Source organism: Sapajus apella, unplaced genomic scaffold (genome assembly GCF_009761245.1).
Source record: "Sapajus apella isolate SASKATOON/1434 unplaced genomic scaffold, GSC_monkey_1.0 scaffold38, whole genome shotgun sequence".
Classification (NCBI taxonomy): domain Eukaryota; kingdom Metazoa; phylum Chordata; class Mammalia; order Primates; family Cebidae; genus Sapajus; species Sapajus apella.
The window spans coordinates 1,854,895-1,879,324 of NW_022436978.1; the positions used below are offsets into that span (position 1 = coordinate 1,854,895).

The following is a 24,430-nucleotide window of genomic DNA, read 5'->3' on the forward strand; positions in this document are numbered from 1 at the left end:
TGGGACCCCCATCTGTTTTCTGGGAACTGTGTTGTGGGTCTCAGCAGGGCAGGGACATACCCCATGGGCAGCCTGCCTGGGACTCTAGGCAGCCTCTCTTTTCTCTGTGGGCTGTCCTCAGGCTGCTGCTGGGTGCAGTTGGGTCACCTTTACAACTCTCAGCTCACTGCTGAGCCAAGGTGGAAGCAAACCTACCTGCCCTAACTGGCTCCTAGGCACCTTCCAGGCCGTCTACTGAGGAAGATAGGAAGATAGCAGTCTCACAGGTCAGGGCGATCTTCAGGTAAAGATACTCTGCTCTGTGTCCTGTCCTCTAGAAGGCACTGAGAGCAGAGCGGGGACAAGGCTCAGGGGGCTGCGACTCCTAGGGGCTTGCAGACTAGTGTGAGAGAGAGAGCATCACAGTAGCCAGGCAGAAGCAGGGCAGGTGAGGTGCGGGCTGGCTTTCCTCTCCCTGCCGGTTCGGTGTGAGTCCTGCCCCGCCTCAGGGCTTTTTGGAGCCTGGATCCTCAAGGAACAAGCAGACCTGGCCGCGGGGAGCGGGGAGGAACGGGGCGTCTATTGGGCAACAGGGCGGGGCAAAGCCCTGAATAAAGGGGCGCAGGGCAGGCGCAGGTGGCAGAGCCTTCGTTTGCCAAGTCGCCTCCAGACCACAGACATGAAGCTTGCCTTCCCCGCCCTGCTGTTCCTAGGGGCCCTCGGTGAGTGCAGGTGCCTGGGGGCGCGCCCAGCCTCATGGGCGTCTCCTGCGTCCTGCCTACTAGGTGCCTTGTTCCCTGTGTCCGCTTGGCTGAGCGCGGGATCTCTGAGCCCCTGGGGTCCCTGCGCCTGCAGCCGGGAAGCGGCTGGGACGAGGGGCCAGATCTCTCTTTCCCACCTGCGGAGGAGCAGGAGCTGGGCTCCTCTAAGCCGGGTCGGGGCATGCCTAGCGCTGCGCAGAGCTTCTCAAAAGGCCTCGCAGGCCCCTGTCCCATTGTGTCCCGCCTACGGATTTGGTCCCCATTGTTTTGTTACACCGTTTTCATGGGAGGAAAGTGAGGCTCAGAGAGGGTGAGCGACTAGCTCAAGGACCCGAGACCAGATCCTAACTCCTGCGAGGACTGCGAGACCCCAGCAAGGCAGAGCCTTTGTGAGACTGAGTCTCTTCACTTGAAATGGCCTAACCGTGGGTCCACAGGGTTGTGAGGAGGGGGTGGGGCATTCGCACACCTTCCGCGGCAGAGGGGTGGGGAGGGGTGCAGTGCCCCTGATAGAACCCTGTGTCAGAGGGTTTGAGAGGGAAATGTGTGCGAGAGAAAAGGAGGAGTTGAAGGAAGAAAACAATTGTTAGTTCTATAATCAAAGTCATTTCTGGGGTGCTCAGGGGGCCTTCCCCTGCGCTGCACATTAGTGACCTCCATGTGTGGGTGCGGAGCTCCCTGCAACGTAGGGAGGGGAAGGTCCCAGCCTGCAGCAGAAAGGGCTGTGATGGGCATCAGGACCTAGGCAGCGGGAGGGGGGCACAGCGAAAGCCCAGGTGTCACACCTCCCCAGCCCAGCGCAGCCTCCTCCTGTCTTAGGCATCTATCTAAGGCTGGGAGCTTCCTGGATAGAGAGCAGCAGTGGGAGCCTGAACCCATCCTTGTCCCTGCCCTTCTGGTCTCTTGCTCCAAATTCCTTCCCGTGGTTGTTGGTCATTCTTCTCTTCTCTAAGGCAGATTGGGACTGGCCAGGACCTGACTGTTCTCTTCCCCTCAAGCTCCAGGGCAAGTGGCCTGTTTCACAGGGTTAGGGCCACCTGGGAGGGGCGGGAGAGGAAGGAAGCCTTGACATCCTGGAAGTGGTCACGGGCTATGGTCCAGGATTCTGGCTGAGAGTTGCACCACTGGGTTTCATATTCACTTGGATCTTTGGTTGTTTTGGTGCCTACTGAGGTCTGCAGTTTGAATCCTGCAGTCAATTGGGATGGTGGCCTGTACCCCAAAAAGCCGCTGAAACCCCTGTCCTTGCTGAGGAAGGGGTGGCAGTTGCCCCATGGGGTTCCTGCCCTGTTCCCCGTGAGTGTCCAGGCTGGCAGAAGTTGGGTGGATGGGGCCAGCTGGATCTAAGCTGTGTGAGCAGTGGGTGGGGGAGTCTGTCTGCTCAGCCCCTGGAGCCATGGGCTGGGAGGCACTCATGAGGTTTCCCATCAAACTCACCCGTCTTCCTGGGCCCTACCATGAGCTGTGTGGGTAGTTGGAGGGAGTAACTCCTGTCCTGGCACCTGCCTTCTGGGCCAGGGCACTGCATGTCTGCCCAGAATGTATGCTTTAGCCAGAGTGCAGCCAAACATGGTGGGCAGCATTTGAGTGCCTGATACTGAATACAAGTGCTGGGTTGAGGATTTGGAAGAGGCCAGACCCAAACCTGCTTCAGGGGGTCACACAGCTCAAGTGCTGGGGGGTAAGAGCTTGGGGTTCACACAGCTCCAGAGCTGGGAAGTAAGAGCTTAGGGTTCAAATAGGTCCAGAGCTGGGAGGTAAGAGCTTGGAGCCTTCACCTGGTGTTTGGACGGTTGGGGACTGGGAATCCTGGAAGGGCACTTAGCGGTCCTTTAGTCACCCTGGTTCAGCTCCTCTCAGAGGAAGAAATAAACTCTGCTCACAGGTTCCCGTCACTGCTCAGCCCCCACGTCTGGCTTGAAGCATGGTCTTGCATTTTACTCTCTCCCTTCACCCACAGAACCCACCCATTACCAAGCTGATTTCTGACACCACCTCCCTGTCCCCGCCCCCCTTCTCCATTCTCAATGCCATCCCTTCTCTCTACTCAGACCAGTCCTTTGCTGGTGCCTTCCATGACCACAGCTTCTCTGCTTGTTCCCAAATCCCAGGTCTGAGTTCACTCTGCCCCTGCCCTAGGGAGAGCGCCAGTCTCCAGCCTCTTCCATGAGTCACAGCTTCACTGCATCCTGAATAAGACCTTCCTGGACCAGCATTGGAGATTTTCCATGATCTGACCAGGACCCTTTTCTAGCCCCATCTCCAACCCGTCTCTACCTTTGCCAACCTAAATAGGCAGGCTAGCCCGTGGTAATAGCAGGGGAGTTTAGTGTCTGACTGCTTAAGTTCGAGTCCCAGATCCAACACCTATTAGCTATGGGAACCTCCACAAACCACATAACTAGTTAAAGCCATAGTGTCCTCCCCTGGAGAATGGAGATGTTGGTAGAAGTTACAATACAGAGGAGCTGGGGCAACTAATAGAGAAGTGCTGAGTAAAGCACCTGGCACAGAACATGCCTACAACAGGAGCTGGGCACACGGGCCGTTCTTCCACCTCCTGGAATGTCCCCCACCTATTCACCCACTGAAATCATAGGGACCTCATTCCTGGTTTGGTATTTGTTCTCTTTTAGCACATCCGCCATTGGATTTTTGCCTCCCCAGTGAGAAGTGAAATCTGGTCCTGTCTGCTTACACATTCCTTGCATGACACACAATGCTGTGTATACAGCAGGCATCCAGTTAATGCTCCCTGGGTCACAAATGGCTGAATCTGATTGGGTTAATTCTCAGTGTGGGATAGTTCCATAAAGGCTTCCAAGGCAAGACTGTATTCCCTGGGATTTCCCCAGGATGAGGGTGGGTGAAGGGGGAGTGTTGCAGCTGGGTGCCCCAAGCCCCTGCAGACTCAGCCTGGGAGCTACAGGCCTCTTGACCACAGTCCCCAGCCCTCTGCAAGTGCCATGGGTGGCTCTCATCATGATGGGATGGCTCAGAAACAGGAGGCAGCAGAGGCTGAACATTCTACCCCATAGTACATCCAAAGGGCAGAGGGCTTTTACAACTGTGTGTGTGTGTGTTGGTAACAACTTTACTGAGGTATATTTTATATATCATTAAAAATTCACCTATTTGTGTACAATTCTTTTTAGTAATCTTACCAAGTGGTGCAACCATCACCATAAATAAGTTTTAGAATGCTTCTATCCCCCACAGTAAAGGTCCCTCATGTCTGTTTGTTGTTAATGCTCATTTCTACCCCAGCATCAGACAACCACTAATCTCTTTTCTTGTCTCTATAAAATTGCCTTTTCTGGACATTTCATATAAGTAGAATCATACAGTATGTGGTCTCTTGCACCTGGTTTCTTTCCCTGAGCACAAGTGGGGCTCGTTCATGTGGTAGGGCACGTCAGTGGTTCTTTCCTGAAATCATTGCTGAGTACTATTCCATTAAGTGGATGTATATTCACCAGTTATTGGACATTTAGGCTGTTTCCAGTTTTCTACTATTCTGAATAACACTGCTGCCAACATTCATGCACAAGTCTTTATGTACAATAGGTTTTTATAGTATTTCTTTTGGCTATATTCCTCAAAATGCAATTGCTGGGTTCTATTGGAACTCTGTGCTTCACATTTTGAGAAGCTGTCAGCCTGTTTTACAAAGCGGCTGTGCCATTTTATATTCTCAGCAATGTATGAGGGTTCCCATTTCTCCACATCCTCATGCCAATATGTGTCATTGTCTGCTTCAGCTATTGTAACCCATGGGTGTGAAACGACATTCTATTGCATTTTCGATTTGTGTTTTTTGACTGACTAATGATACTGAGCCCCTTTTCATGTGCTTACTGTCCGTTTGCATATCTACTTTGGCAAATGTCTGTTCATATCATTTATCCACCAAGTATTAAATTCTTTTTGATGTTATACTATCTAGATTTATGTTCTTAATTTCATTTTTAGATTGTTCTATGCTGTATGCAAAAATATGGTCAATTTTTGTGTATTGATCTTCTATCCTGTGGCCTGGCTGTACTTGTTTATTCGTTCTAGTGGTACTTTATAGACTGTTCAGTATTTTCCACATAGATCATGTTACCTGAAAACAAAGGCAGTTTTACTTCTTTCTTTCCAATATGAGTGTCTTTCATTTCTTTTTTGTGCCTTATTGCTGTGACTAGAATCTCTAACACTGTTGAATAGAAGAGGTGAGTGATGACACTCTCTCATCACTCCTGATCTTACGTGGAAAGCATTCAGCCTTTCACCGTTTTAGTATAATGCTCACTGCAAGTTTTTTGTAGATGCCTTTTATCAGGCAACCAGGTGAGTAAATTCAATGCATCTTCCTCCCTAATTGCATGGATTTGAGCAACAAAAGCAGGCTCAACAGGAGAACCAGTCTTTCTGTACAGAGTGAATGGTGGTAGCTCAGGCACACCAACCAACCGATTTGTCCCCATGGCCATTGACTTACCATTTGCTGCAGCTACCAATCAAGTCAGGTATATCCTCCTTCGTTCCTTTGGCATTCCCTGGGGAGACACTTACGGACAAAACAATCTGGATGCTCAGCTGGGCTGTGCACTGCTGAGTGGTGAGTCACTCAGCCTCCTTAGGAGCCAACTTCCACATCAGTAAAACAGGAGCAATGACTCCTTTCCTGCCTACCTTCCAGCTTCAAAGGGGCCAAAGCAGGTAGAAGAATTTCATAATTGATGTGAGGGGTCACTATCATTTTTTAAGGGGTAGGTAACATGTCAAACTCATAGGAATAAAAATAATCTAGAGGAGCTTTCTCCTCTAATTTACTGAGAATCACAGACCCCTCGCCAATGCGGAGATCCTGTTAGTCCATCAAGATGCCTCCCCTTGTGGAGAATGGCTGGACGTAGCCATGAAATGGAGAGGGAAGGAGGGCAGCTGAGAGCCAGGGAGGAGTCTGGAAAACTCCATCAGAGGGTGCGGTGGCCACTCCCTCAGTCAGCGGTTGAGTCCTTACTCCTCGGCCTCTCTCTCCCAGGACTGTGTCTGGCTGCCCCTAGGCGGAGCGTTCGATGGTGCACCGTATCCAAACCTGAGGCCACAAAATGCATCCAATGGCAAAGGAACCTGAGAAAAGTGGGTGGCCCTCCTGTCAGCTGCATAAAGAGAACCTCCTCAACCTCGTGTATGGAAGCCATTGCGGTGAGTCAGTGCCGGGTGTTGGTTGGGACCACGCTGAATGGAAGGGAGAGGGAAATGGAAAAACATAGGCCATGCTCTCCCCTTACTTCCTCTGCTTCACCTTTTGGGCAACTGTCAGTTGGAGCCGTCCTCTCTCTCAAGGAACTGTGCTATTTTCAGAGCAGAAAGAAAGGAGCTTAAGTGGAGAGACCATGTGTGGGGAACCTGGGGCCTCCACAGAAACTGTTAATAACAACCGTTCTGAAATGAAACGTAAGCAGTTGTATTTGATGAATACATAGCATTGGCAAAAAACAAGGTTACTCAGGGAGAGAAATCCTCCCTAAGAGTCATGACCTCTAAACCCCGTGAGAAAGAAGCTTGTCCTGGTCACCGTCACCACATCACACGGCTAGAGCAGGACCTGCCAGGGTGCCAGGCATTGGAAAGACTTTTGTCCAAGACAGTTTCAGAGAGAGAGAAAAGGGTATCGTGACTTGTGTATGATTTCTCATTCCTTTTATTTTCTGAGAGGTGTAAGATCTACTGAAATAATATTTACTCATTCATTCAACAAATATATTCTGTGTACCTGCCACATAATCATGTGTACTCACCTCCAGCAGAGTGGACAATTTGCGTAAAAGTTCCCAAGGCAACCTCATAGGATTACCTTATAAATACAGTGGAGTATTAGGATAGTACTTAGGGAAAAATCTAGTTTAATCAATGTTTTAGGCTATGTTTTTACAACTATTACCTGCATGTAAACAGCACCAGCAGCTGGGCGCGGTGGCTCACACCTGTAATCTCAGCACTTTGGGAGGCCAAGGTGGGAGGATCACCTGAGGTCAGGAGTTTGAGACCAGCCTGGTCAACATGGTGAAATCCCATCTCTACTAAAAATACAAAAATTAGCTGGGCCTGCTGGCAAGCATCTGTAATCCCAGCTACTTGGGAGGCCGAGGCAGGAGAATCGCTTGAATCCGGGAGGCAGAGAGTGCTGTGAGCTGAGATTGTGCCTTGCACTTCAGCCTTTGCAACAAGAGTGAGACTCCATTTCAATAAATAAATAAATAAATAACAGCACCAGCATCTCTTGCTTGTTTAAAATGCAGATTCCTAGGCTCTATTCTAACCTACTCAATCTGAATATATGTGAAGGAAGTCACAAAATCTGCCTTTTAAAATAAAATCCTGTCTACGGCCATTCCACCCTGAAGGCATCCTATCTTATCTGATCTCGGAAAATAAGATTTCTGTTTGAAATCACTACTACATAGCATTCACTCAAATAAAGTTGATATAGATTAAATGGTTAAAAATAAAATTCATATCATTGAAAAACTAGGGGGCAGTTTAGGAGAACTCTATAGGAAATAGAAATCTCTTAAACAACGAACCACATCATGAAACAAACAGACATTCTAAAATACAGAAAATGTAATTCATAGCCCGTAGAAAATAATTTTTAAAAAAATTTAGAAAGCATCCGAATGAATGTATATGCACCAGCTCTGGTACATGATTCCTATTTACACTCTATAAAAGAATAACTCAAATTGGAAAAAAATGTAGAATCATAGAAGAAAAATGATATGAACAGGGTAACTGGTAAGAAGGAATTCATAATTAAGACAAAATACTTGTGAGATGTTCCCCTTACTAATCAGACCTAAGCAGTTTGTTAGTACTTGAATTTTCTAGTAATATCAGTAGTAATGTCAGTTAACAAATAGAATGATAGCCTGCCCTGCTGGTGATTGGACAGTGAAGCTGGTCCTCACGGTCAGTGCCATCCTAAATTGGCATCACAAATCTTCTGGAAGCAGAATGGCAGCGGCAGCCAGGGTCACAAGGAGTAACATGGTCCTCATCTTGGGGCTTCCACCCTCAGGTGCCTACCCAAGGACACAAGTGGCCGCAAGGAAAAATGCTGAGGACAATATATTCATGAAAGCACAGTCTTCACAGGCAATAGCTAGAAATAAACCAAGTGCTAGACATTGGGAGAAATAATTCAATACACGATAGAACACCCACATTATGAGAAAACGTTATGCTGTCAACAAAATTAATAAAGGCTCTGGAGAAGTTAGAAAATGTATGCAGCTTTAGAGGAATAAGCAGTCGCCAAAATCTGATCTGTCTCAGGGGTCCCCACCGCCTGGCCGCGGACTGGTGCTGGTTAGTGGCCTGTTGGGAACTGGGCTCACGGCAGGCGGCAAGTGGTGGTTCAGTGAGCATTACGGCCTGAGCGCTGCCTCCTGTCAGATCAGCGGCAGCATTAGGTTGTCGTAGGAGTGTGAACCCTGTGGTGGACTGCACATGGGAGGGATCTAAGCTGTGCGCTCCTTATGAGGGTGCAGTGATCACTCCCTCAGTCAGTGGTTGAGTCCTTACTCCATGGCCTCTCTCTCCCAGGACTGTGTCTGTCTGCCCCTAGGAGGAGCATTAGACGGCATAATTGTGGGCTCGTGGCTCTGCAAAGGGGCAGATGGAATTGAAAGCTCTCAGCCTGGACAAGAGGGACAAAATCAACCCATCCTGATAAGTCTCCAGTGGGAAGGGGGAACGCCGTGCCGCAGTCTCTCACAGCGCACGTGTGTCCTCCTCTCATAGGTCTAATTATGAGAGTCTAATGCCTGATGATCTGAGGTGGAACAGTTCCATCCCGAAACCATTCCCTATCTGTCTTTGGAAAAATTATCTTCCCTGAAACTGGTCCCTGGTGGCAAAACGTTGGGGACCACTGATCTATCCCACATTGCAAACCAAAGAAACATGTAATCATGTGGGAAGCAATGTGCTGGAGTGGAGGAACATGGCTTCTTACGATAATTTTAGGATCTCTTAATAGCTATATTTTCTAGATGATAAAACGGAACTTAAAAGAAATGAATCTGGAGCAAAAATAGGGGAGAGAGCATCTAGAAAAACAACTTCAAATCTAGCTGACTGTGAAGGATGTGATCAGGAGAGTGTCACAGGCAGGCAGAGGAGAGAGAGGGCAGGCCCTGGTCTCAGGAGTCAGAGGGCTGGCGCTCACTGTCCCAAAACAGGGTCCTTGGCTCTCACCATCACTCAAAGGATGTGAATGGATGTGATGGAAAGCGGACCTCTTTGAAGACCCCACCAGCCACGGAGACTTTCTGAGGTCCTGAGGTCCCACTTGCTAGGTTTGGGGAGTTTTCTGCTGAAGCTGGCCTGGCCTCTTTTCCTTCAGACAAACAAGGCTGATGCTGTGACCCTTGATGGCGGTTTGATATATGAGGCAGGCCAGGCCCCCTACCTACTGCGACCGGTAGCAGCAGAAGTCTACGGGAGCGAAGCGCGTAAGTTCTGCCTGGGGACCCAGAAGCCACGGTGGCCCCCCGGCCTGAGCCCTGAGCTGTGCGGAGTGGGAGTGGAGGGACATGTGGAGGTGGAGTCTCAGTCACATCACACGTGCAGGGAATGGAGTCGCTGGGCTCCGGGCCAGATGAAGGCTGTTCCTCCTGACGCTGACCCATGAGAGGAGGACACACATGAGCTGCGAGGAGGCCACAGCACGGCAGAGACTTACAGGACAGGTTGATTTTGTCCCTCTTATCTAGGCTAAGAGCTTTCAATTCTGTCTGCCCCTTTGCAGAGCCACGAACCCACTATTACGCCGTGGCTGTGGTGAAGAAGGGCGGCCGCTTTCAGCTGAACCAACTGCAAGGTCTGAAGTCCTGCCACACAGGCCTTAACAGGACGGCTGGGTGGAACATCCCTATAGGGACGATTCGACCATTCTTGAACTGGTCGGGTCCACCTGAGCACCTTGAGGCAGGTAAGCTGGTTGGGGGATAGTGAGCGACCTCAGGTGGGGGCCTCCACTCCCGCTGTAAGCACAGGCCACACAGATCACGCAGGTGGACACATGGGATGAATCAAGGTGTGGGTGAGGCTGGCCGGCTTATAACATCCTGCTGGCAGGATCCGTTGCCCCCGCAACCCTTGGGAGGCACCGCTGAGTCTGCTCTCAGCAGAGGTGCGTGTCTCGAGCTCCCAGCCCCACGACAGAGGCTCTCCTGCAGGGGTGGAGGAAGGGGCCCTGCCCACGGGAGCTCAGGCTGGGGCGCGGGGATGGCGGGGGTAACTTGCTGTGGCCAGGGCTGGCTCACACTCTGTGGTCCATTTCTCTGTGTTTAACAGCTGTGGCCAGGTTCTTCTCAGCCAGCTGTGTTCCTGGTGCAGATAAAAAACAGTTCCCCAACCTGTGTGACCTGTGTGTGGGGACAGGGGCAAACAAATGTGCCTTCTCCTCCAAGGAACCGTACTTTGGCTACTCTGGTGCCTTCAAGTGAGTGACCCTGTCCTCTTCTCTTCAGTGGCCAAGTGTCCCGTGGCCTCAGGCCAGGAGGCCTTTTCTCTATTGCCACACAGACCCCATTCTGCTCGCAGGGACCAGAGAGGAGGCCTGGTTTTCCTATTGCTGTGTGTCCAAAGAGCGCACAGACCCACCCAGTGCATGTTCCCCCACAGCCCTCCAGGCCCACCTGTACCCCCACCTCTCACCAGCCCCATGGGCAGTCACTGCAGCTGTGGGACCCCTGTCACCTCAGAGAACCCAGAATCCAACTTGGATCCCCTATTGTCCTGGGTTCCTCGTACTAATTTCTGCCCCCTCCCTAACCACAGCAGGATAGAAGGTGTCTTGTTGTAAGATGTCCAGTCCTGGCTCCTGGTTGGGCAGGATGGCTTCAGTGTCCAGGCTGATGTCCTTCTGCCCACCTGGGCCTCTCCCCACCGCTGAAGGACGGTGAGCAATGCCTGACTCGCCCCCACCCTCTCTGCCCTCATGCGGAGACTGAACTCTCCCTTTTTCCATTCTGCCCGCTGGCGCTCGGGTATTTTTGCAGAGGGAGGCCTCTGCGCTGCCCCACTGGCCAGGGCACACTTGAACACTCAGTCCTGAAGGAAAGAGCCGCATGGCCAGGGATGCTAAGCCTTTACCTTCTGGGGCGGGGTCTTCAAAACTCTCTTTTATATAGAAAAAAAAGTTCTGTCCTCTTAGCCCTCAAAGCAGAAGATGGGGGCCTCTGGCCAGCCCCTGAGCCCTTCTTCAGAGTCTACCTGGAGGGGCCCTGCCTTCCCAGCTGGGATGCCCCAAAGCCTCAGAGCTCTGCCCTCCAGGGAGCACAAACCCACAGGTGCTGAGTGCCAGGGCCACTGTTCCCCAGGAAAGGGCCAGGGAGGGGCTACCCCTGATACTTTTTCTCTTCTCACAGGTGTCTGAGTGATGGGGCTGGAGACGTGGCTTTTATCAGGGAGAGCACAGTGTTTGGTAAGAGCAGGGGAAGGAGCTGTGGGTACTGGCCCCTTTTATCTTACTTGATCGTGACTCTGACCTCTGAGCTAATTAGATTCCTCAGTTCATCGCAGACCATTTTCAAGATTCCTATAGGGCACAGCTCCGATTTTATGATACTTCATATTTCTTTAAATCTCCCATGCCCACTGCCTTTCTTTCCCCCCACGTGCCAAGCTGCTTGGCAGTGCGTCCTCTGAGACATATATGTGCTTGTGCAGAACGGATTGTGCTGGTTTGTGTTTCTGGGTTCTGAGTTTGTAGAGGTTTTACTGAGCATTAGAAACCCTGCTGCTCCTGAGGTTTTCTGCTCGGCATTCTGTTTTCAAGATTTCTTGGTATTGCTGTATACATGTCTAGCTCAGGGGTCCTAACAGCTGAGGAATGTTCGGTGAAATACGTCCACATTCTACTTCTCCACCATCACAATGATGGACGGAGGCTGTGCTCTCCTTCCCTCTACCACATGCAACCACATGACTGACACCTTCACCTGTGTTCCCTCACTCCTGCTGGACAGTGTCCCTCCCGAACCTGTACTAAAGCACAATTGTTGGGTGTGTATAGGCTGAACACACTGCACCCAGGACCAGCGGACACAAGCCCACTACATTCCATGCAAGACCAATAGAGACAGGGCCACTATATTCCACCCAGGACCACCAGAGAAAGGGACAGACCCCACATCCACACAGGACCACCAGAGACAGACCCCACATCCATCCAGGATCACCAGAGACAGACCCCACATACACCCGGGAGCACCAGAGACAGACCCCACATCCATCCAGGACCACCAGAGACAGACCCCACATCCACACAGGACCACCACAGACAGACCCCACATCCACCCGGGACCACCAGAGACAGACCCCACATCCACCCGGGAGCACCCGAGACAGAGACAGACCTCACATATAGCTCGCAGTTCCTCCTGGAGTTGGCTCATGTAGGCTCTCTTCCACCTCCCTTTCCCTGCAGAGGACCTGCCAAGCCAGGCTGAAAGGGACCAGTATGAGCTGCTCTGCCCAGACAACACTCGGAAGCCAGTGGACAAGTTCGAGGAGTGCCACCTGGCCCGAGTCCCTTCTCATGCCGTTGTGGCACGAAGTGTGAATGGCAAGGAGGATGCCATCTGGGAGCTCCTCCGCCGGTCTCAGGTATCTTCACTGGCAGCCCTCTCCACTTGCTTGGATTTGGGGGGCAAAGGGCAAGTTTCTTTACTTCCCTGACTTCTGCCACTGTACAGGTCCCTAGCCTTGCTGCAGGATAGCACACTAAAGCATTGGGCTGCTTGCCCAGCCTGTACTCTGGACAGCAGCAGCAATGAAACCCCCCTGCCACACCGACTGACAGTATCGTGTGACGGGAGCAGAAGCAGGGGGACGTTGATGCAATCTCCTCGGGGTTCTAAGGTGCTTGGGCCTAGCAACTCTTCAGAGAATGAGCCATAGCTGAGCTTGCATCTCAGGGATGGCACGAATCCCTCTGCTGGAGGGTTTCAACTGAGGCCCCCGCTCTCAGAACAATCCCAGTTTCAGACACTCTTCTTTACCATCATTTTTTGTTGTTTCTTCCCTATTTACCATTGACACCATGATTCTATTTTTTCTTACTTAGGAAAAGTTTGGAAAGGACAAGTCACCGGAGTTCCGTCTCTTTGGCTCCCCTAGAGAGGAGAAGGATCTGCTGTTCAAGGACTCCGCCATTGGGTTTTCCAGGGTCCCTGCGAGGGTAGATTCTGGGCTGTACCTTGGCTCCGGCTACTTCACCGCCATCCAGAACTTGAGGAAAAGTGAGTGAGCCCAGGAGGGTCCGAGGGCCGCCTGGCGGTGTCTTTTACTTCCCAGGAGGTGGCCCCACTTTGTGGTGGTCACTCCTCCATTTCCCAGCCACTGTGGGGTCATCGTGGAGGTTTGATGCAGGTGCGAGTGTCTTCTGTGGAATAAGTCAGGTGTCTCTTAAAGAATATCCTGGCCACCTGATCAGTGCCCATCAGGCTCCCCAGGCCTGGCAGAAAAATCAATTTGCCTCCTATTAAGTGAGAAACATGAACATGAACAAAGAGAGCCAGGGCCCCTCCTGGATGAATCTGGAGGCCTGGTGAACACCCCGCTTCCCAGGCCCAGGCCTTGAACTTAGTTGGGGACATCATGGTGGGGGAACTCAGCCATGGCTCCTCCTCTACTGGGGGACTGGGGGTGGCATCTGGGGGAATCCAGATGCTGCACTGTAGTTACTGGTGGTGATTGCAGGCCTTAGGGGAAGTCAGGGCTGGGCTCAAGGTCCCCTAGGCCATCTCTTGGGGCTGTCACTGCTCTCTGGGTCATGGAGCTTTTATCCTCAGAGACAGAGACAATAGGCGCCTCCTTACACTAAAGATTGATGGATGGATTAGAAGCCAGGGAACTTCTCCAAAGGAACAGAAATGGGAAACACAGGGAGCTCCGTGGGCCTGAAGAAGGGGTTTGGAGGTGAGACTGGAGGAGGAGAGGGCATGGCTTCATACATCCACACGTCCACATGTGTACACATCCACACGTCCACACATGCACACGTCCACACATCCACACAGCCACACGTCCACACGTCCACACATGCACATGTCCACACGTCCACACGTCCACACATGTACATGTCCACACATCCACACGTTCACACGTCCACATGTGCACACATCCACACGTCCACACATGCACACGTCCACACATCCACACGTCCACACATGCACATGTCCACACATCCACACGTTCACACGTCCACATGTGCACACATCCACACGTGCACATGTCCACACGTCCACACGTCCACATGTCCACACGTCCACACATCCACACGTCCACATGTGCACATGTCCACACATGCACACGTCCACACGTCCACACGTCCACACATCTACTGTAGCTCCTGTCCCACGGAGGGTCTGGGCAGGACCCCAGCTATGGGGAGGGTGGACAACCTGGCAAGGCTTGGGGCGCCTGACCAACCTGCTGTCTTCCCTTTGGCAGGCAAGGAGGAGGTGGCCGCCCGGAATGCGCAGGTTGTGTGGTGTGCGGTGGGCGATCAGGAGCAGCGCAAATGTAGCCAATGGAGCAGCCTGAGCGGAGGCAACGTGACCTGCTCCTCGGCCTCCACCAAGGAGGACTGCATCGCCCTGGTGCTGGTAGGGGCTCCATCACGGGCAGGTGGCGGCCCCATGGAAGACCCAGGACCTGGGCATCTGCTTAAAATGAAGTCAGCAGTCAAAGAGGCCGTGGGGGGCCCGGGAGAGGCAGGGACGCCTGGAGAGGTGTGCTCAGGGCCACACACAGTTTTAGGTTCAAAAAGCAGCTTACTGTGAGTTTCCCACTCCTCAGGTTATAAGAACAACACAGGATTATTGTAAGGAATTTAGAAAATATGTAAAGGTACAATGTTAAAACAGAACAACAACAAACCCCCAGACCACCTGTGGTCTCACACAGAGGGACAGACAGGGTTACAGTCTGGCTAATTCTCCATTCCAGTATTTCTGTGCGCGTCTACAGATACGCACGCAGCGATAAGCCAGTGTTTCAGTTATGTCATTAAGCCCTTTTCACTAAGCAGCATATGATGTACATTCTTCCACATGAATATTTACTCTTGGAAAACATTAATTTTTTTTTTTTAAAGAGACAGATTCTTGCTCTGTCACCCAGGCTGGAGTGCAGTGGTACAACTGCAGCTCACTGCAGCCTGGCACTCCTGGGCTCAAGTCATCCTCCCACCTTCACCTCCCGAGTAGCTGGGGCTGCAGGCACACGCCAGCACGCCCGCGTAGTTATTATTATTATTTGTAGAGACGGAGTCTCCCTTTGTTGCCCAGCCTTGTCTCGAGCTCCTGGGCTCAAGCAGTCTTCCTGCTTCGGCCTCCCAAAATGCTGGGATTACAGGCATGAGCCACCGCGCTCGGACGAAAACATTTTTTAACCCTGCTTCCAGGATACCTTTTATGTGAACGTGGCTCAGTTTAGTCATGGCGCCTTGCTCTTTGTCCTGTACATTGCTATTATCAATAACCCTGTGGCGAGCATTCTCGAGAATTCTTGTCCACATCTCTATTTTTAATATAGCTGTAAAAAATACTACGAGGTCAAAGAGGGAGTTTCTACTCCCGGTGAGTCCAGGGTCCTGTGTGGTAGTCTGGACTTGTTCATTCTGGTGGTGGGCCAATATGACGACTTCAGCCCATTTGTTGGACAACTTCTAGGTAGCACCTGGGGTGGAGCGCTAATGAGTTAGATTAGATGAGGCCAGCTGTTCCCATCTGTGTCCTCGGTGAGTGAGACTGATCCAGGAGGGTGTCCCCAAAGTGCCAGGGGCACAGAAAAGGTTGTGCTCAGAGGACAGAGGGTTGGTGCAGCCTGTGAATTGATAGCATAGAAAGCAGGCAGGGCTGGGAGAGAATTAGTGGTGCACGTGGCATTTCCTCTGGGTGCTCAGTTCGAACAGTCCCTCTCTTTCTGCTGTTTCACCGATCACCTGACAGAAAGCCATTCTCTCAGAGAGCTGTAAAGACAGGTAGGACGGGATGCAGCCTCAATGCGGTGCTGGAGATCTGCTCTGTCTTTGCAGAAAGGAGAAGCTGATGCCATGAGTTTGGATGGAGGATTTGTCTACACTGCAGGCAAATGTGGTTTGGTGCCTGTCCTGGCGGAGAACTATAGTAAGCGGAGTCAGCATCCTCTGGCCTGTTCCCTCTGGGTCATGGGAGTGGGGCAGTGAGTAATCCCACTCGATGAATGCAGGTGAAACATTACAATGGACATTCAAAAGGGAGAATCAGGGAAAGAAGAAAGGAAAGGGGCCGTGTTACCCACAGAGCCTATCGTGTTGAGACCTAACAATGGACAGATTGGTTTTATCTTCTTAATTTTTCAGAAGGTCGTAGTGCAGTATAACATACAAACAGAAAATGGCACGTAAATGCATAGCTCATGACATTTCACACACTATACACTCCATGCACTCAGGCCTGATAAAACATGGCAAGCTTCAGAAGCCCTCTGTGTCCTTTGTCACCTGCCCTCTTGCTCCTGCGAGCGAAGCCTCTCTCCCGACTTCTCAGGGCGCAGATCAGTTTGCCTGTGTTTTGAACTTTATGTTAAAGGAGTTGACAGCACGTGCTTTTCCATGTCTGGTTTCTCTTATTGATCGTTATGCTTTTCATCCACCTGAGTGTGTAGCTGTAGACTGTTCAGCCTCGTCGGTGTGTAGTGTTCTGCTGTGTGAGTCTACTGTGATTATTCAGTCGTTTGAGTGTGGATGGGCATTTGCGCAGTTTCCAGTTGGTGGCTGTTGTGAATCGTCCTGCTGTGAATCTCTGTGCCATGTCTTTTGGTGAACGTATAGATGCATCTCCCGCATGGAACTGCTGGGACGGTCTCTTTGGATTTGATTCTACATCATGGAGATTTAAGAGCTTGTGACTTCTCACTACCTCTGAATGGGTAATGATGTCTTCCTTGTCTTTATTCTTTCAGAGTCCCCAGAACGCAATGACCCTGATCTTAAATGTGAGGATAGACCTGTGGAAGGTGAGTTGGCATTAGCCACTTTCCAGGTCAAGGAGAAGTTCTTGTTGCTGGAAGAGGAAGTGGCAGGAGCTATAAACAAACAGAAAGAGTTACAGCCTTAGAAGCTATAGGTACTTTTAAGGGTGCAGATAATTCACAGAGGAATAGCTCTAATTAATGTTTATATAGATCTTCACACTTGGCAGAGAACATCCATATAGTCCCTCATTGTGTCCTGGTCATGTGGAATGGGGGGTGCTGCTTCCCATTTTATGGGGATGAGGAAACAGTGGCACTGAGAGTCCCCGAGTGCCCAGGATCTCACTCACAGCCACAGGTAATACTGTAGTAGATCCTGGTCTTGACCCAGGGTCCCTCGTGTCAAATCCAGTGCTCTGTGCACCACTCCCCCTGCCCACCAGTGCTGGTGCCTGCTGAGTTTCGGAAGAGACTTGCCCTTGGTGGGTGTCTGTCAGATGCAGCCTCTCAGGAGGACAATGGCAACCATGTCGAGTTCAACCAGTGCAGGGCTGGTTCAGACTCAGCTCAGGACAGTCCCTGGAGACACGCTGCCCGCACCCACACAGCAGTCAGTCGGCTGCATGTTGGCGCTCTGGCCTGATGCACACGGGCTTGTGATTTACACACTGTTAGGGTCACTCTTGCTGTTTAGTGTTTGTTGCTTTCGTAGCTTACACTGAAAGATGCATTGCTGGTTTGTAACTCAGGGACACTGTGTGGCTGGTTGAAGACAGTCCCCTCTAATCACTTAAAGGGTCAGCCTTTTTTACTGTTTTATTTCATAGCTCAGATCAATCTCACCTTAACATAAGGCGGCAGCTTATGCTTTCTCAGTCTACCTAAAAAGGCCAGTTATTTGCAGGAATCATGGCCTGCTGTTGCTTCGTGGCCTGTTTTGGCCTGGGCTGCAGACAGCTGCACTGGAATCCATATGCTAGGCCTCCTGGAGGTTAAGACTTCTTCTTCTGCCATCTGTTGCGCCAGGATATCTTGCTGTGGCGGTGGTTAGGACATCTGATGCTGGACTTACCTGGAACTCTCTGAAAGGCAAAAAGTCCTGCCACACCGCCGTGGGCAGGACTGCAGGCTGGAACATCCCCATAGGCTTGCTCTTCAACCAGACAGGCTCCTGCAAATTTGGTAAGGAGTCCTGAGGGTGCGGTGGGTGGGCCACCCTGGGGGCTAGGCACATTATGCTGTGAAGCCTTAGGGAAGGGAGGGAGGGCATTTGCAGGCTGATTGTGGCCAGCAGGTCTCTTCTAGCATAAGCAAGTTCTCACTGCAGCTGCCCCTGGAGTCGTGGGTACTCTAGGGGTTTCCCTGCACAGCACTTCCCATGTCCCACTCACCCTACCCCAACATTAAAGATGGAATATCTGCCTATTTCTCTGCACCCTAAGAATAAATGCAAGTTCCAAGATGTACAAATGTTTTTTATACCTCTTGGCGCTCCAGACCTAGATTCCTCTTAAGCCCTGGCTTCCCAGCTTGGGGAAAGGCATCTGCCTGCCTGGTAAAAGGTGACCCCTGTTACTAAGTGAAACTGACTGCTTACTCCACACTGCAAAGGAGCCTGAATAAGACCTGAAGGATCTGGCTCTACCTTCTTCTGAAGTTTTCTGTCCCCACCACACCCTACACCCGTCTTCGCCAGCCTGAGCCGTGCCCTGCCCGCCGTGGGCCCAGTGCTGTGGTGCACAGCGCATCCTCAACGTGGCCCTCCTCTTGCATGGGCATCTCCAAGAGCGGGGGCTCCACTGTATGGGTTTTTGATCCTGGCTGGGGCAGGCTTTCACGTGGCTCTGCTCCTTACCAGCTCCATGGTAGCCACTCAGCTGTAGAGAAACTGCCAGGCTGGGGTGGGCACCCCCAGGTTTTCAAGAGGTTGACACATAGTGTGGTTCTCCCAGCAGCAGGGGTTGTGGGAATCTGATAAGGGGTGATAATGCTCAGTGGGGCTGAGCTTTCTTGTCACCTTTGTTTATTCTTTCTTGGGTTAAATCACACGACAGGTTAATTCAGATTAGGTTCAGCTGCAAGGAACAGAAAACTCCTGAAATAGTAGAGGCTTAAACAAGAGAGAAGTTAATTTCTGTGTCACGTAAGTGAAGTCCAGAGGTGGCTGCCTGTGGCAGGTATGAAGACAATATGGTGTCTGGAACCTGGGCTTTAAACATCTGGCTACTCTATCGTTTGTGTGGCTTCCGTGCCCAGGGTTACCTCATGGCCCACGTTGCATCTGGAAGTCCAGTCCCTGCTTCTGCATTCCATGTGCAGGATGAAGAAAGAGAAGGAGAAACGGGGGCAAAAGGCATGTGCCAATTGTCTTTTAAGGATGTTTCTGAGAAGCTGGCACCCAACACTTCTGCTGATATTTCACTGGCCAACAGCTACCCATATGAACATATGAGCCCCAGGAAATCTGATAAGTTTAGTCTTTATACCAAAAGGCCAGGCACCCAGATACAAAGCAGGTTTCCATTACTGATAAAAACAGAGTCAGATCCTGGACTAGGCAACTCTCAGGCTCTGCTGCACGGGCTGTCACGGTCATCAGCCGAGTCCCCAGCTCGAGGCTGTGATGACGGGACCCTCTGCGTAGTCACGGTTCTCATCCCCAGCCTAGTTGGGTGCCATCAGTGCCTACAGTCTGAATGAAGCTTTTCTGGTGGGACCTGTGTTGGTGACAACATGTCACTTTATGATGGTGAGTGTGTTCTGTCTCGATTGCTGTCCTGGGAAGTCTAATGAAATGAAACAACCTGAGTCAGCTGTTAGGTGAAGGCTGCTTGTGTTGACTCCAGTCGGAAGAGCTGACTCTCCGTGTTCCTTCTCTCCAGATGAATACTTCAGTCAAAGCTGTGCCCCTGGGTCTGACCCGGAATCTAATCTCTGTGCTCTGTGTATTGGCAATGAGCGGGGTGAGAATAAGTGCGTGCCCAACAGCAATGAGAGATACTACGGCTACGATGGGGCTTTCCGGTGAGTCTGGGCCTGAGCTCCATCAGAATGGGGCCTCACCTCATCCCTCATCATGTCGGCACTGACGTTCTAAGGGGCCAGGTGTGACCTGTCACAGCAGAGTCGGGTCAGCTCATGGCTGGCCCCAGTGAGGGCTCTCCCCACCACATCCACCACCCCAGAGAGTGGAGGCTGACACCAGGGCTGCCTGCCCTCAGCTCCACAGCGCTTCTCCCTGTGGCTTTGAGCCATGATCAATAACGGTAGACCTCAATACCCTCGTCCTGAAAATCAAATGGGTAGAGTGTGGGATCCTAAATGCTTTATACAGTTCCATGTATGGGGAAGAATTCTCTTTCCCATAGCCACCCCCTCTCTTCTCACCTAGGTCACCATTATGTCTTATGTTTCCACTTTATTCTGACTTTGGCCTTAGAAATGGCAAAGAGATAGTAGCATTGCAGTGTTATTCTCCAGTAACAAAGTGAAAAATAAGCCAAAACACAAGTTTCCAGAATTCATAAATTATAACCACTTAGTGATTTGTCCCCACACCCCACGTTTTACAGTGCCTTCATCTGGGCGTCGCTTTTCAGGGGCACCATTTACCAGTGTGAAGGGTACAGAGAGGAATTTCCCCTATTCCTTTTCCTCCATGTGCCACGAGTACATTTCACCACCAGATGGCGTCATGTGTCTGAGGGTGACAGTGGCCAAACTACATGGTCTTTAAATTTTTTAATATAAATTCAACAGCTTTGTTCCAGTGACAGAATGACATAAAAGTGGCTTTTGCTATACTCTGAGTGACTCATTAAAAAAACTCAAAACAAAAAAAAAAGTTTTGTGAATGCATAAAAATATCTTTAAGGGACTAAGGGTTTGCAAATGGAAAAAGTGTGATTTTATTCAGAAATACTGAACACATGTCTCATAAGTACACAAAGGAATCACGTGCTCCTGTTTTTTTTTCTTCTTCTTCTTCTTTTTTTTAGACCCGCAGCAAGGTATTTGTTCATTGGAAACACCTACATTTTAATATTCCTACTTATACCAGAAGAAATTTCCTTGTCTTTTGTTTAAATTATATCTCGAATCTAAATTGGAGAAATTTCATTATAAGCTGAAACCAGAATCTTATGCCTTTATTTCTATCATCCTTATAATGCTGGTTCTTAATTTTTAACTTTCTGCTGACTCTGTGCTATAGAAGAAGATCTAGCCTCTCATACTGCCCCCCACACCTCTTCCACCCCACAACTGCAACTTCAACTCTCTTCAGCACCCAAGGCCCTAATGTCATATTCAGTACTTATGACTGTGTAAGCATAATTCTCGTATTGTATTTCCCTTATTGTACAAACGCTTTGTTTACTCTGGAGTTCATGTCTTTTCTTATTTGCTTAATTTTTTGCACTTAAAAATAACTACCTCATCCCAAAACTCTCTGCTGGTAATATAAATCTTCTAACAACAACACACACACACACACACACACACACACACACACACACACACTGGGTGCTATCGCAATTTATAATTACTTGGAAATACTGCTCCGGAAGGCGTTCATCTTCCTGCTGCAGTTAGGATTGGTTGCCCTGTAGGCTACCTGCAAATCTGTGGTCCTGGGGGTCCCGTTGACCATTATTCTGGGGCTTCCCTTTGTCTTAATTCATGTTAGATTTCCTGTTTCCTGGATCACATGTCTTTAGCACCCTCCAGCAGCTTCGAGAGCAAGAGTGAAAGGGAGCTGCTATTCTTTGGGTATTGCAGGTCTGAGGTATCTTTATCCTGCTTTTGAAATGATTTACCTTTTGGCTGGATAACTAAGTCTAGGTTGGAAAACATTCCCCTTAGGACTTCTGGCAGGATTTCTGTATCTGGAAAATGGTAGTGCTAGGTTATTTTGACCAACTCTTCCCTACAAACCAGCAAAAATGTTGGATTGAGTACATATACACACATGAATTCAAATAACATGTTTTTAAAGGCATTGGATAACTGAAAAAAATTAAGGAATTATCAGACTAAGACTAATGAGAATAGGAATTCAGAGAGCTAAATAGAGCCACTTTGTCCTGAGGTCACTTATCTGTTCCAATAGACTTGATCCCAAGAGGTCACCCATACTCTAAGATAAGAGTGAAATTACCAGAAGTAACTTCTGTGTCCACTTCCCGGAGGCTTCAAGTGCCCGTGTGTTTAGGAGAAGAGCGAGCAATACCATCCCTGAGAAATTGAAGCCATGAACCAATTCTTGCACAGATTTGCAATTTAAACATGTCCTAGGATGGTCCAGAAATTCTCAACTCCTAAGTATTTGTTAAAGTGGTACCAGACTGATGATACCATTAGAAACCTCCCTGGAAGATAGCATCTTTAGTTCTCAAAGATGGCTCGAAACTACTTATTTTTAAATGACAAAGAGTAGTACACAGTAAAAAGTAATTATGATATTATTAACTAAACACATTTTAAAAAGCTGCCAAAGCAAAATTCAACATTTTAAAATGTTAGTATTTTAAAAAATGAATAAATGGGGAACTTTCAGGAAGGAAAAAAATTACAGCAATTGAAATTAACTATTCAATTGAGCAGCTTAGCAAATTATATATAGCTGAAAAGAGAATTAGTGAAGGTGAAAGATATGTGAAAAAATTATCCAGAATGTAGCATAGAACACAAAAAGGTGAATGATAAATTCAAAAAATTAAGAGTATCAGTCAATTGTCTTTTAATTTCTAGAGTTGTTGAGAAATCTGGTACAAATTTTGATTCCTGATTCCTTGTATATGATTTTCTTTCTTGAAAATTTTTGAGGTATTTTTTAACTTCCAGTGTTCTGAAACTTTACAGTGATATTTCCTTGTGTGAGTCTTCTCCTAATCCATTGATTGGGCACTTTGTGGGCTCTTCTCATCTGGAAACCCAAGTCATTCAGTTCTGGAAAATTTTACTTTGTTATTTCTTAGATGATTTTCATTCTTCTATTTTTTCTGATTTCTCTTTAAAGCTTAATTTTTTAATTATGAACTTTCCTTCATTATCATCTAATTTCCTTGTTTCTTCTTTGTTATCTGCTCTTATCTTCTAGTCTCTGGGATATTTGCTCAGCCTTATGTCATTTTAAGAATTTTTTATGTCATTTTAAGAATTCTTCTAATCTTATGTCATTTTAAGAATTTTCTGTTTTCTAAGAACTCTTCTTGAACTTCCCTCTCCTCTCCCCTCCCCTCCCCTCCCTTCTTCTCCTCTCTTTTCTTTCCCTCCCCTCTCTCCCCTCCTCTCCCCTTTCCTCGCCTCTCTTTTATTTTCTTCTTTTCTTTTTTCTTTTGGCAGGGTCTTGCGCTATCACCCAGACTGGAGTGTAGTGGCATGATCACGGCTCATTGTAGCCTCAACCTCCCAGGTTTAAGCAAGCCTCCCACCTTAGCTTCCCAAGTAGTCAGGACCACAGGCATGCATCACCATGCCTGGCTAATTTTTAAATCTTTTCTTTAGAGCTGGGATATCTCTATGTTGCTCAGGCTGGTCTTGAACTCCTGGCCTCAAATGATCCTCCTGCCTAAGCCTCCCAAAGTGTTGAGATTATAGATGTGAGCCACCACGCTCAGCCTGTATTTTCTTTTTAAGAGCTTTTTGTTCTTATTTCATAATGCTGCACCTTCCTTTATTCTCTTTAACAATATTAATTACAGTTTTTCTTTGTTTTATTCTCTTTTCCACATTGTCTCTGTATCCTCTGGGTGTAATTTTTGGTCTCCATTTTTTATGGTCTTTCTTCAAATATCTAAGGATCTCTGGTTGCTTGTCCATATTTAAGAGTGAAGCATTACAAGGAAAAGAAAAAAAAAAAAACTGTGAAGCACCAGAGCTGACTGTTAGCTCTGTGTCAGTTGCCAAGTCTTGGTGAGCACTAGACCTTATCATAGAGCAATTGGTTTGTGTCAGCATCCAAATATGGGAATCTATAAGTATTTTATTTTGAGTTCATCAGATTTCCAAGAGAAGGAAACTTTCTGCCTGCTTCCTGGGAGGTATAGCCTTGACATCCAGCCGTCTGAAAGCTGAGTGGGGGAAAGGGGTTGTCAGGAACCTCCCAGGAGAGATTTTTCACTCCACCCTGTTTCCAGTGTTGCATCTCTACCATCGACCATATCTGATTCTCTAGCCCATAGTGCTGTTCAGGCTCAACCTCTCTAGCAAACAAACCTTCACTCTTTAGCCAGGGTGAGGGAGGAGTAATCTCCAGCTGCAAGGGATATGAGGGAGCCTAAACTGCATCTTATGGAGGCCCTTCCCAGTCTTCCTGTTCCCAGCCACTTGTAATGGTGCCTAGACCTCTCATTGCTGAGCCTTTCTGGAGCCCCACAGTGTACATCCACTTTCTTCTGAGCTTGCCCCGCATCCAGCTGCCATTACGGCTTTCTTTGCTCTGTTAGGTCAATGACTGCTCATTCATTTGCTCTCTAACTTCCAAACATCATCATTAGTATCTTCTCTCACCCTCTTTTATGAGTTTATGGCTTGTAAGAACCCCAGTAATGTCTTTTTCATAGGGCTTTAAAAGGGGGGCAGGTACACATGTGTTCCATATGCCGTTGTAAACTGTAACTTCCTAGAAATAGTTGTCTTTTAGATGTTTACTTCTGTATTTC

General features: G+C 49.1%; 1 protein-coding gene across 1 annotated transcript in view; it reads left to right on the forward strand.

Moving 5' to 3' along the window:
• The first annotated feature begins 419 nt into the window (after nt 1-419).
• The window catches only part of LTF (lactotransferrin), a 29,347-nt gene continuing 5,336 nt past the window's right edge, over nt 420-24,430 (forward strand). Inside the window, exons 1-13 of the mRNA XM_032298007.1 lie at nt 420-701; nt 5,773-5,936; nt 9,142-9,250; nt 9,547-9,729; nt 10,095-10,242; nt 11,171-11,226; nt 12,232-12,410; nt 12,871-13,045; nt 14,259-14,413; nt 15,847-15,937; nt 16,755-16,808; nt 17,793-17,948; nt 19,649-19,790. Coding sequence (XP_032153898.1) covers nt 659-701; nt 5,773-5,936; nt 9,142-9,250; nt 9,547-9,729; nt 10,095-10,242; nt 11,171-11,226; nt 12,232-12,410; nt 12,871-13,045; nt 14,259-14,413; nt 15,847-15,937; nt 16,755-16,808; nt 17,793-17,948; nt 19,649-19,790 — 1,655 coding nt within the window. The 5' untranslated portion in view covers nt 420-658. The remainder of the gene's footprint in view (nt 702-5,772; nt 5,937-9,141; nt 9,251-9,546; nt 9,730-10,094; nt 10,243-11,170; nt 11,227-12,231; nt 12,411-12,870; nt 13,046-14,258; nt 14,414-15,846; nt 15,938-16,754; nt 16,809-17,792; nt 17,949-19,648; nt 19,791-24,430) is intronic.